Source organism: Ylistrum balloti, unplaced genomic scaffold (genome assembly GCF_031769215.1).
Source record: "Ylistrum balloti isolate Yb309-2 unplaced genomic scaffold, AGI_CSIRO_Ybal_v1 Utg370260, whole genome shotgun sequence".
NCBI lineage: Eukaryota > Metazoa > Mollusca > Bivalvia > Pectinida > Pectinidae > Ylistrum > Ylistrum balloti.
Window position 1 is genome coordinate 947,774 of NW_026782205.1, and position 14,074 is coordinate 961,847.

A 14,074-nucleotide genomic window follows, 5' to 3' on the forward strand; every position below is an offset into this window, starting at 1 on the left:
TGTGGTTCGGTATTGTTTTCACTGTGGCCTTGTGGTTCGGTATTGTTTTCACTGTGACCATGCGGTTCGGTATTGTTTTCACTGTGACCTTGCGATTCAGTATTGTTTTCACTGTGACCTTGCGGTTCGGTATTGTTTTCACTGTGGCCTTGTGGTTCGGTATTGTTTTCACCGTGGCCTTGTGGTTCGGTATTGTTTTCACTGTGGCCTTGTGGTTCGGTATTGTTTTCACTGTGGCCTTGTGGTTCGGTATTGTTTTCACTGTGACCTTGTAGTTCGGTATTGTTTTTACTGTGACCTTGCGGTTCGGTATTGTTTTCACTGTGGCCTTGTGGTTCGGTATTGTTTTCACTGTGGCCTTGTGGTTCGGTATTGTTTTCACTGTGGCCTTGTGGTTCGGTATTGTTTTCACTGTGGCCTTGTAGTTCGGTATTGTTTTTACTGTGACCATGCGGTTCGGTATTGTTTTCACTGTGACCTTGCGGTTCAGTATTGTTTTCACTGTGACCTTGCGGTTCGGTATTGTTTTCACTGTGACCTTGTAGTTCGGTATTGTTTTTACTGTGACCTTGCGGTTCGGTATTGTTTTCACTGTGACCTTGTAGGTCGGTATTGTTTTTACTGTGACCTTGCGGTTCGGTATTGTTTTTACTGTGACCGTGTACTACTATATACCTGAAGTTCGGACGTGTTTGTACAAGTTATTTTGAACACGAAGAGAACTTCGTCATGTCGTTACTGATATATGTAGAAAAAACAAGTATGATTGGACACATAAATTTATTGTACATAAATTATATATTTACAAAAATATGTACATAACAAAAGTCTCGGATAACAAATATATATTATCAATAACAGCATTATAATGCTCTGCAATCACGTACATACACACCTCTCATCCGACCTAACACAAATCATCCATTCATCTTTTTAAACGAATATTACTACCACACTCTGGCCTCATACTACTTAACACTTTCACTAAAACATGTAAGCCCATTGCATACTTATTGTATCTGTCATGGCTTCTTTCTTGCTATCACCATATCTGCCACGCCCACATGTTCGCACTACGCCCACCAATGCCCAATGGGCAACATGTAAAAGGCAGAAATCAGTGACGTCTATCGACAATGTGTATTTTAATCACGATGTCTCCAGAACAACCAAGGGATCCTATCTAATTTTACACAATATGGTTCACGTCACGAAACATAAGGAGAGTATCCACAGGGTCCGAACTGGTGAAATAGGCCCCATGTGAAAACTGCACAGCACGGAACAATTTTCACCTCGTCCGAACATAACACTCAGTTTATCAACTCGTTTTGAAAAATGGAAATATCCAACAGGTCCAAACGACCTTTGTGCATCCAACAAGGCCAAATAGGAGACACTCTCCACATCTCTACATGTGACAAAAGCACCATATCCATGCAATGGACAAACTGCAACTCGGACGCGCATTTGGTTAACGTCCATCTTGTTCGAATCTGACCACTGTCTTATACAACAACATACAATACGTGCAATCAGAGGGCGAGCTACAAATCGTCGGAGCAAAAGTAATACCCAGGATGTAGTTCGGGAGACGACTATGTATTTGAAAACAAAGAGAAGAGTTCTATTAATGTCAAAACGTTAGTAACATCGGGGATATAATAAATATCCAACATATAACTCCTAGCACTAATTATCACATGAATTCATCAAAACAAGATGATCTACAAGAGTGCGAATACGTATTAGGCAATCTTAGATTTCCTTTTAAAACTACTAATGCCATCGACAAGACACTCGGTGCCCCAAACAGGAACTAGAAATAATTACGTCATCTGAGCGGTGAGGAAACGACTTTGTTGTATGACTGCCCATCAAGGTCGCCAGTCCGGGTTTTTCATTTTAAATGAATATCAATAATTTGAGAAATGAAAACGAATTTATGTTTCAACTTTGCATGTGGAAGTCATTTGTTTGCAAAATGATTGTCTTGAAGTCCCACCATCTTACACCCATGAATGATAACTAATGCTGGTCACATGATTACTTTCATGGTTCATAATGTATGCTCCCTATCAGATGACTTCCTGTGTATTTATTTCAGTGTTGATGTCCTTCTTCCTGTCATAGACCGAGAAGAGCTAATGTAAACAATATTAACCAATGGGATTGGAATATACTCGCTGCTCCGTTCTCCCCAGATACGTATTGTTCAGTTTTATCACGAGGTGGCGCTCTTGTCACTTGCGCCGCCATAGTTTTACTCTGAAACAAATAAAAATCAGATTTAGTTATTTCACACTGACTTATTCGAATGTAGTGGTTCTAATGAGAGATGAAGTTTGTCTTGATACCAATATGATGTTAATTTAACACGAAACTGCACTTTAAACACAAGAAGGTTATGATGGACAAAGCGCCCTAAAGAAATAAGCTTCCGTTCGAAAACGAGTTATCGACTTCCGTGGAAGCATTAATACCAACTCTAGACAACATTTGGCGTCATTGAATGAGAATGGATTCTCGAGGGGCCAAAAGTTGTTCTTTAACCTACTGTATACTATAGGCCTGTGGCGGTCATTGCTGTAATGAGGCCACGAGAGAGACCACTTGTGCGAGTCTCTTTACGTAATTTTCTTATCTATCTATTTCATCACGACTCACTCCCTCGTGCAACAACTTTGTGAAGGCTTGGTCTGGACGGCCTGGTCACGCGCAGAATCGCGTGCTCTACACCATGCACTCCCTCTCAACACAAACATGGGTTTTAACTTACGAGTTCCAAATTACCCCACTCCACGACACATAATACTAAATGTACACAAGTGACCGTTTTTAAACAGGATCAAACGCTCTCTAATAATCGATGGATCACTGCAACTATCCGGACAATTTATCACCAGTAAAGCACTCGACTATCGGCAATCACTCATCAGGGAAGGAATAACAGAAAGCAACTCTTTACTGCCTTCAGTGTTCATCACCACTAATGACTAGGATAACGACTTAACTACATGGCGGACACTGAACGTATTGAAATGTAGTCAAGGCACGCGCCATACTGGACGTCTTTTATTGGGTTTACAGTGGTATGTACCTGTATGTATACGAAGCACACAAAATGCAATATGTCTGTATCAAACGCGATCGAGAAAGCAATAAATATGTCGTGTTAGGAGGCTTGCTGATCATGCTTTGGCAAGAAGTACTACAGGGCCTCAGAAGCTGTTGTTTATTATAGTAAGGATACTATTTATTTATCTATATCTCTATCTATTTATTTAACATCCACTATTACGGTCTTTCGACCTTTCAGTGGACGAGAAAATATAGGAAAATGAGTTGAGAGGAAATAGTGCGAAGTGATGGAGTGTGTGATACAGAGATGTGGTAGAGATGGACCGTCTTTGCTAACAGACCTATTTTTTTAAATATAAGTTTGAAGACGACACCCGAGGTCCAGTTATAGCTCTTGCCAAACTCTAAATTGGCACGTCGCAGCGAATAGACCGACACTATATGAATTTCTATATGTTTGTAAGTCCGTCAAAATTACGTAATAAATAGTACCGTGGTGGATGGTCTATAGATTAAATACATTCTTGTGTCATGGTGGAGGGTTGAATAAGGGTATTACCTACCGTGGTGAAGGGTGGAATAAGGGTATAACCTACCGTGGTGGAGGGTTGAATAATGACATTGCCGTACCGTGGTCGAGGGTTGAATAATGACATTACCGTGCCGTGGTCGATGGTTGAATAAGGATATTACTGTACCGTGGTGGGTTGAATATGGGTATACGTGGTGGAGGGTTGAATAAGGGTATAACCTACCGTGGTGGCGTGTGGAATAATGACATTACCGTACCGTGGATGAGGGTTGAATAATGACATTACCGTACCGTGGTCGAGGGTTGAATAATGACATTACCGTACCGTGGTCGAGGGTTGAATAAGAACCTTACCGTACGGTGGTGGAGGGTTGAATAAGGGTATACGTGGTGGAGGGTGGAATAAGGGTATAACCGTACCGCGGTGGAGGGTTGAATAAGGACATTACCGTACCGTGGTCGAGGGTTGAATAATGACATTATCGTACAGTGATGGAGGGATGAATAATGACATTACCGTACGGTGGTGGAGGGTTGAATAAGGACATTACCGTACCGTGGTGGAGGGTGGAATAAGGGTATAACCGTACCGCGGTGGAGGGTTGAATAAGGACATTACCGTACCGTGATGGAGGGTTGAATAAGGACATTACCGTACCGCGGTGGAGGGTTGAATAAGGATATAATTTCTACTGTGGTGAAAAATTAATTAGATTTATACTCGTTCCAAGGCGGAGAGTTAAAAAACAGATATAACCGTACCGTGACGGAGGGTATAAAATGATATAACCGTACCGTGGTGGAGGGTATAAACAGATGTAAGCGTACCGTGGTGGAGGGTATACAATGATGTAACCGTACCGTGGTGGAGGGTATAAAATGATATAACCGTACCGCGGTGGAGGGTATAAAATGATATAACCGTACCGTGGTGGAGGGTATAAAATGATATAACCGTACCGTGGTGGAGGGTATACTGTAGTCACACTGTGTAGATCGTCGCACCATGGGCTTCACTAGGATCTCCACAATTTTGGCAGCTTCCGTGGAACACTTCATCAAGACACCTGTCTTAATGCACTTTATCAATTCTTTAATGTCCCTGAAACAACATAAACAAATATCTAAACAACACATCCACTTTTCTTTATAAAAACTGGAATTTTCAAGAATATCTAAACAGCACATCCACGGTTCTAAAAGAATTAAGCCACGATAGAAAAAGATACGATTTTCAAGAATATCTAAACAGCACATCCACGGTTCTAAAAGAATTAAGCCACGATAGAAAAAGATACGATTTTCAAGAATACATCGATTTCCATTTTTTCCTTTAAAATCGATTGATGATGTTAATATAACAATATACTTTAAAATAAGTTTGCTTTCAAAGAAATAAATCAGAGTGATGTAATCCATATCTTATTGAAACAAGTGTCCCGCATAACATACTTATGACGTACAGTTGTAAATGCTAATGACGTAATTCAATATTTACACATTCTAATGAAAACAAAAGTACGTACTGACAATAAATAAATAAATGACACCGAATTATCTTTTTGACCTTTTTAAATGTAGGTTTGACAGGAAGGCGACCCCGTCACTGATGATAAGTACCGCATATTTGTGTTACCGAGCGCGCGCTATCGACAGCGCATTAGTTGTTGGGCTGACTAGATTAATAAACCATTATCTCCCTTGTTTTGTAATTAGGAGTGACATCTCACCAGGTGTGCGATGTGGGTAAACGGCCAGGACCTCGAGGTACCCGAGCAATGTTTACATTCCTTAGCCCTTGTGTACCACCCGCCTCGGTGTTTAGTACAACCGAACTTTTCCGAATTTCTAAACATGGATTAAGGAATGGATACTTAATCCTTGAATTTGACTAAACGCCCAAATGTAAATGAAGATGAACTTTATGCGAATCTAACGTGTTTGATGTTAATCGCAGAGTGAAAACCATCCGTGAGGGAAATTTCAGCATGACAAGCCTGTCGTCTGGGTGACCGGAAATGGTACTTGAGCATGACAAGGAAGTTAACCAATAGTAGTGTGGACAGAAAGCGTTTTCACAAACATGTCTGTTTACCCAGCGTATCCAGTCGTGAGCTCTAGCAAATATCGCGTCCACTCCAAACGAAGTTCGTGTATTAAGGACAGTCAATAGCGCACTTCTCTATTGTCATTCAAAATAAAGATGATAAGTCTAATTTATCAAACAAATATTCAAATATCATTTGACAACACTAATCCATTACGTTAACGAGGTTTATTTTCATTGTCACAAATTACACATCACTTAGTTGAACTAGATTTGATTTAACCAAATATTTGGAATCGTGAACGATATCAACCAACGACTATCTACACCTGATTCCAGCTTTCAGAGATTAAAATTTGAAAAAAAACAGCAACACCTTTGCCGTCATAAAAAGGCGTTTACGACCAAATGGGGGAACCATGATTTAAATTTTTGAAATGAACATGAGCTTGTAAACTAACGGTGACCTTCAGGTAATTTTATCGTGACCTAAACAACTTGTGATCTTGTACTGTTTTCGTGACCTCGTAAGATTATCGTGACCTCATCACATAATCATAACATCGTAGATTTCTTTTGACCTCGTAATGTTATCGTGACCTCGTAATGTTATCGTGACCTCGAGATGTTATCGTGACTTCGTAATGTTATCATGACCTCGTTATGTCATCTTGATCTCGTACTGTTATCGTGACCTCATAATTGTATCGTGACCTCGTAATGTTATCGTGATCTCGTAATGTTATCGTGACCTCGAGATGTTATCGTGACTTCGTAATGTTATCATGACCTCGTAAGGTTCTCAAGACCTCGAAATGTTATCGTGACCTCGTTATGTTATCGTGACCTCGTAATGTTTTCGTGGCCTCGTAATAGTATCGTGACCTCGTTATGTTATCGTGACCTCGTAATGTGATCGTGGCCTCGTTATGTCATCTTGATCTCGTACTGTTATCGTGACCTCGTAATGTTATCATGCCCTCGTTATGGTATCGTGACCTCGTTATGGTATCGTGACCTCGTTATGGTATCGTGGCCTCGTTATGTAATCTTGATCTCGTAATGTTATCGTGACCTCGTAATTTTAACGTGACCTCGTAATGTTATCGTGGCTTCGTAATGTTATCATGACCTCGTTATGGTATCGTGACCTCGTTATGTTATCGTAACCTCGTTATGTTATCGTGACCTCGTAATGTTTTCTTGGCCATATAATTTGTATGCCATGAGTTAGAATTATCACCGTATGATGTATCACTTCTAACTATTTTTCTGTGACATTCCTCTGATAAAAACTGTACAGACATCTCTAAATATCTATTATGATATTCCCATGATATACAATGCACAATATTTCATTCCTTTATTATTCAATAAAGCATCTTTGTAATGCATTTATAAAAGTGACGTTCGTGTTTAATGTGTTGTAACATAAATGTAACAAGCTTGTATTTGGTGCAATATACATGTACATTGCTATGTAATATAACTGCAATACAAATTTATGTTTTATTACCTCATCACTTAACGTTTGTGTACTACCAAAATATATCCTGTTTTATATAGGTTCACACTTTTCTGTATTACTGTACACTCCCGGAAATACTCACCCACACAACTCCTGGAGAGGGAGAGAGTCTATCCGCTGCATCAATCTAACAGTGGTGTGCATAATATTTTCAAAACATCTCTCAGAATTACCTCCTACGGCTTGTAGACAATTTTGGTTTCTTGCATAAACTGTTGAAACAAACAAACATGTCACTTGTCAACTGATAAAAAATCATAAAAAATGTTTTTATTCACAAGTATTACTTCTGAGGTTTCATATTCAATCTGGAACATATGGAATTAGCAAATGTTGTTGATGTGGTTGATAAAGTTGGTCACGTCTCACGTGAACAAACAAGATCCAGACATAGAGTCTAGTAAAACAGAAGCCATCTTGAAAATTGACAAAAAAACGGGAAGATAAACACTACATTCTGTCAATACCGATTTTATTTTCATCTAACTGTGACACCGTGACCCTTTCAATACAAGCTGATTTCTGGTATCACCGCTGGCTATCTTTGTTTTATGAAAACGAATCGAATTGACGAGTGCAGATTCAAGACATGTTGTCTAAGCGTACATCATTTTACAGAAAATCATGATATCAGCGATATTTACATGGTTGCTAGGCAACCTTTTATGGTAATGCGCAATACATATGACGTGTGTTGGTTTGGACTAACGTTGACTTGTGTAGAATAAGGTACAGGACTCCAGAAGACCAAAGTCACATCAGTCTACCAAGATAGACAGAAATTACCAATAATACATTTACTGCGTTCCTCAATTGTCAAAACGCCACGAACGGAATGCAGGTATAGTCTTAGATCTGACAAGCGCACGCTGTTTATGCCAATAAGAATCCACAAACACAGAAAGTAAACATGTGCGTTTGTGTCCGTCCTGTTTTCCGTGTTAGACGAGTTTGGGGTATACAAAGGTACCATATGTTCTCCCGAGACTTGGGTGTTTAAACACGGGCAGAGGCTACCTCAAGTGTTTCCCCGAAGGTCCTGTCCTGTTCTCCGTCATGTTGAAGTGATGCCTACACGTGCAAACTACTCAAGATTTCAAACGAGTAAACTCTCTACCCCAAACCAGATTTTACAGGTAAACAAGCCTCGTCTGATATGTGCGTCTGTTTTCTTACAGATAACTTTAAGCTGATCATGCATCGTCATTTACACCTTCCTCGACAAAACGAACTGTTTAAGATTAAGCCAGGCTGACCTTAAGTCAATAACGACTAGCAAACGCCATTATGGAAAAAAATGATCTTCCTAGGAGATCCTGAATTCACTCCTTGCTGGGAATTCTCCCATTAGTCATCCAGATATTTGAAAGACTGCAGTGCACTTGGATGCCACTTTGTAATAAATGATAATTTTAATGGACGCCAAAAACGTACGACACTTCACACACAGTAATGCCTTTCTCCCCGTCTGTCGCACGGTAATACGGTAAATGTGATTTATCGTCGACTTTATAAAACACTGTCGCCGGTGTGTGTGTGTGTTTTTTTTTTTTTGTGTCTTTAATTCATGTTCCAAAATCATACACGCAATCAAAGTCACCATTTGGACAATCACATGTAAAATATTCACAAGCCTAACGAGTTTTGACTATAATTCCGTGATTTTGTTTTTATCTTGGTAGCGGTCGATAATCAGTGCTCCTTCCGATACATATAAACACAGGATTTTAGCGACCCGTGTATCGGCCGGCATTCAGGCGAAATTTATCCTTGATCGATGGACAGATAAGACTTACATACATGTCAAAGCAATTAAATGTTGTAAACTAAGTATATCCTCTCATTTTCTAAACAACTTTCCAGCATATCAAGGCCACTACCATACGAAATTTTCCTAATACTTGTCAATGTAAACCTACGTTTCCGCCAATCTCGCGAGAGTTTACTTTCTGGTAGGTTTACAAGGAAGTCTAGAGAGATGCAGTATAGAGGCCAAGGAAGATCGCTTATTTTGCGAATTTCTAAATGCACATTGCTTGGTTTCTACAGTTTTACTATCATTGAAGTAATGTTCCGTTCAAATCTTCCCTCACAACGACTAGATAAATGTTAATTAATAAGTATCCTTAACCTAACGATACAAGTTAATTTCCTGATCCTAACGATACAAGTTAATTACCTGTACCTATGCTGTAGACATGAAGGTAATAAGTACAGTGTGATAATAATCGAACGCGAGACTTAAAAAATGGAACTGAGTCTCTTTCAATAGTGTATTTAAGCAGATAATCTTAAAAATCAACTAAACTTATAATAGAAAACTGCATATATTTGTTGCATGTATGGAATTATGAACATGTAGTTGGTCACGTGATTCTAAAACTGGACAGTTTGAAAGTAATATGCAAAGTCACATAAACAAATAAACAAGTAAGCTAGTTTACATATCTACTTTTAGAGCATATTTGTATTGCGTTGAACGTCTAGAAAATATTACCTTCGTATATCATATCGTCGCGACAAAGCTGTGTCAGTTCTTCGTGGGCACCATAAGCATCCTGGTTTTTAAGCGACTCCGTGATTTGTGCATCCGCTTCCGGTGGGCAGTTGTCAAACAATTGCTGTACACACCTAAGAGCTTCGTTGTAAGTTCTGTAAACATAATGTTACCAATTTAGGGTGGTTCTCGCGGACAGCAAGCGTAAATAACATGTAAATAAGTTTTTAATCGTCAACAACAACTGACTTTTACAACAAACATAATATATGGTCTGCGTTAAGTGATACTTCCCGTGCGATCACTTAGGACGATTCATGGTAACTCGACTACACATATTGTATTTTCTTTACAGCGTCGATGATGCATTGCATATATTGATTGATGTGACGAAAATGTGATCTACTTGCTATATGATATTGATAACAATGTTTGATAACAATGTCTCAGATACCTTTATAAATCATAGCTTCAAGAGATTCAAGTAAAGTCATTCCATGACACGCCGTCGCGTTACAATAACAGTCGTGCAGGAGTTCTACTCTCCAGTTCCGAGTGTGCGTATGTGGAAGTAGGTTACTAAATATTCAGCTGCACGCGTGTACCCCAATTTGACAAAAGTAAACAAGTCTTTGATTATTTCAGCACGCCTCTCTTGTTTAAGTTTCGCATTTCGGAATGATTTTTTGAACGGCGTTCCAACATCCAATGAATAGTTCATTACTGCAAGTGGCCGGTAATGTATGGTTATTAACCAATCAAATTTGTCGTTATATCGTCGATGGATTGACAACAACAGTCATGACGCATTTCGAAAGACAAGAGTGGACATATTTTACCGTAAGCGATTACAATGTATATTTCATAAACGCTCTTTTACAATCTGATTAATCACACACCTTGTAGCAACGTGATATCACCTCATGAAAAACATGTTCACGACTACGAAATACACGTGACACGAGTTTATGTGCACTTTAACAGTTATTAAATTCATGCAGCAATTTCTTCTCTTAAATTCTAACAAAGATGATAATGGAAACAGTTTACTCGATCTGTCATTCTCGTTTCGCTTCACAGCATGTGACAGATCACACGATAAAACAAATTATATTGAATATTCGCTTTTGAATTTCGTTTAATTATACAATGTACTTTAAAAGAGAGTTTTATCGGCAATATTCTGTTGATAAAATGTGTAAAAAATGAACATAGACAAAAAGTCCGAATGAATGACCGGAAATGGACGTCATGATAACACTCTCAAAACGAGGCTCTATGCAACTCTGGCATGACATGCCAATATACAATACAGACATCAGTTCATTGTAATATGCTAGAACAAAGTAGAATTATTTCCATGAAATATGAACACGATAAAAATGTAAAATTTGAGCTCTCGGTACCGTACTGAATGAGTCGATAATACCTGTTTGACAGACACACAAGGTCAGTCATGATGAATTGAGCTATCACTAACAAGTCGCGTGGGTTCAGCGTAACGATGCGGACGAACGGACAGACAACGCAGAGACACGCTGTTGTACTTAAATACTCATCGTTATGACATAGATGGGGTTGAAACCGATTAATTAGCCAGCACCTTCTCAGAGAACATTTACATCTCACGCAATCTCTAGTGTATTCTTCATATTCCTGCTTTCTCTAACGTTAAAACTACATGGTGTAAGACCAAAACATGGCGAACGAAAAATCTCGCGCGATAATTACTAGTACTGGGCTAATGATCCTACACTGATGATGGGGCGTCCAGTAAACCCTCCTTACATACTCGTAATGTTCGCCGCAAACGCTTTGGAGTTGAAAGCTGAAATACACCATTGTTATTCTCTCAAAGCTTTATCAATGCCTGTTAGACCACTGTATGAAAGACGTACTTTTTCCAAAGGGCGAATGTTCTATAAGATTAACTTTTGACTGCGTTTTTGATCAGTTATAGCGGAGCGTTTCATTATTGTTAGTATGGCATGCAGATGTAGTGTATGTTTGATGGTGTAATGGGCGTTATGACGATAACGTTTGATGATACACCAACACTTTTATATAAAAGATAACACAAATCAACGTTTGTGTTACACAGTGTTTCTATGACGTCACGAACGAATGGGAGGATTCCAGAATACTATCAGACCTGGATGGTGAGGAAGTGCGCATTTTTAGATATTCTACTAAAAGGATTAAAAAGGTAGCAACATATCCCATCATAATACTTCAATACACTTTGCAAGTCGGCAGTGTTGATTTGAATGATGAATGATTGTTAATATTCCAGCAAAACAAAACAAAAAAGTTTTTTGTAAATTCCAAGCCGATCAAAGACAAATCCTCACCAATAAAACACATTTAAGATCTTTCTTCAATCCTAACTTCCTGGAAAGTGTTGACTCTCTACACTTACTCTCGTCGCGCAAAAATACCACATTCGTGTAATTAGTATCACATTTTTACAAAACCTCTACGTACCTGTAATGTTGTATTGTTATTTTCCTACAATATTGCCTACATGGACTTCTAACCACAAATTTTTACGATAAGTTTAGTACTTTAAATTTATTCCATTCTTGCTACAGAGATCGAGCTTGCACACGTTCCGTATAAAAATGTCGCATCTGAATCACAATTATTGCGATATATTTCGACTGCCGACAAATAACACCAGTGATTCCTCTAGGGATACAAATTACAGAACATTACATGTGGACATTTTTACCGTCGCCATAACGATTCGCAAACATTTGATTTCCTTGTGCTAAATGAAGTTCTTCATGTTTAGTACCCCTTAGTGAGCGACGCGGGTTTTTTTTTTTTTTTTATAAATCATTCATCTGGCCGGCACTTAAAAGGCGGATGTCGCCAAAAAGGATTTTAAAGGCCTCGGTTCTTATCCCTTCTGCCATATTTTCACCAATTTGGAGTAAGATGATTTTGTCAGTTCGAAAATATCGTTGACATTGTATTCACTGGAAGTAGAAACGTATACATGTAGTGGGATATGGTCGTAGCAGCGGGATGGTACCTTAACAGGTCTATGGCGAAACTAAACCACGTACACTTAACACTGTAACTTTGAAAAGTCCGTTTGGTATGACCCCTATTTTTGTAAGCTGTCTACAGTGTCTGTAACATCCGGGCACTGACTACTGTGATGACAACCTCTCCCCTGGGCCATTCATTAACTAGATTGGTAGGTAGTTAGCTGTGACAGAGGTGACGTGGGGTCACCAGTGTGGCAAGTAGGACACGTCGTGTTACACAGCCGTACAGCTGATTCATAAATTAAATATACCTAAGAAAATTAAGATATGACATAGTGTTCCGGATATGACGCCGCGCCATCTGTTGACAAAACTCTCACTAATTCTTACTACCGCTTGGAATTAAGTGCTGGTGGGGAGGGACGCGCCAGAAGTGACGCTCCAGGTGCTAATCTCACAAATTTAAATGACGTTGTTAAACACAACTCGTAAGTTATTGGTAAAAGGTGAAAGATGTTGCTGATGATCAGATAGGAAGACAAAATAACTGTACCCTCAGTGGAGCGTACAGCGCCTGAACCACCAAGCGTGCAGGTGTTCTCAGATACAAATTATGATATAAGGTAGCGCATCAGCCTTCTATTCATTAAAACGGGAAATATCATTTTAAACAGGAATTCAGTATTCATGATGGAGTATTCGTGTAATTTCCTACGTGGTATGTCTACATAAAAGCACCAGGGATCTAGTTTCAATCGAATTCACTGTAAGACGTTTTCCCATTAATCTCCAGTGTGCACTCCATGACGTAATGTACTGTTTTATAGTATTATCAATGCAAATGAAAGTTATCTCCGTTCACACATTAATTTCTTAATTCTTCTTAAATTAACAGGAAATTATGACATTATAGCATTTCAGAATTTGGAGGCAAGGCATATGTTGCCACACTGTCCAATTTGATATATTAGACCACATGCGATGCATATTATAACGGAATGTTTGAATAATATTTTCTTTGGTTATAGAAAGTAAATCAGATAAGATATCGGCAATTTGAAAAGATTCTAAATCACGTTTTGTTGAATTGTCTCTATACTGTATTTTCGAAGTGAAATATACGATTTACATTGAAGTTTTGATATTTGCAATAACCTTTGACCAGTCAGATCACAATATTTGCCTTCCAAGTATCAATTTCTCCCATAGTGCATTGCGGTACTCATTAGGAACGACAACTCTGTTCGGGCAAAATAGCCTATAAAATTGAAGTGAAGTTTACTTTTTTTTATTGATCCTGACCAATCTTAATTTAATTACTTTTAATTTTCTTTTGAATTATGTGAAAACATGCGTCTTAGATTGAAATCAACATATATATTCTCGTTGAGAA

The 14,074-nt window shown here is 38.7% G+C and overlaps 1 protein-coding gene across 1 annotated transcript in view; it reads right to left on the reverse strand.

The window, feature by feature from the left end:
* Nucleotides 1–763: 763 nt before the first annotated feature.
* LOC132552598 (uncharacterized) overlaps nt 764–14,074 on the reverse strand; it is a 33,259-nt gene continuing 19,948 nt past the window's right edge. Inside the window, exons 3-6 of the mRNA XM_060216784.1 lie at nt 9,686–9,840; nt 7,271–7,400; nt 4,574–4,715; nt 764–2,268 (exon numbers count right to left, since the gene is read on the reverse strand). Coding sequence (XP_060072767.1) covers nt 2,128–2,268; nt 4,574–4,715; nt 7,271–7,400; nt 9,686–9,840 — 568 coding nt within the window. The 3' untranslated portion in view covers nt 764–2,127. The remainder of the gene's footprint in view (nt 2,269–4,573; nt 4,716–7,270; nt 7,401–9,685; nt 9,841–14,074) is intronic.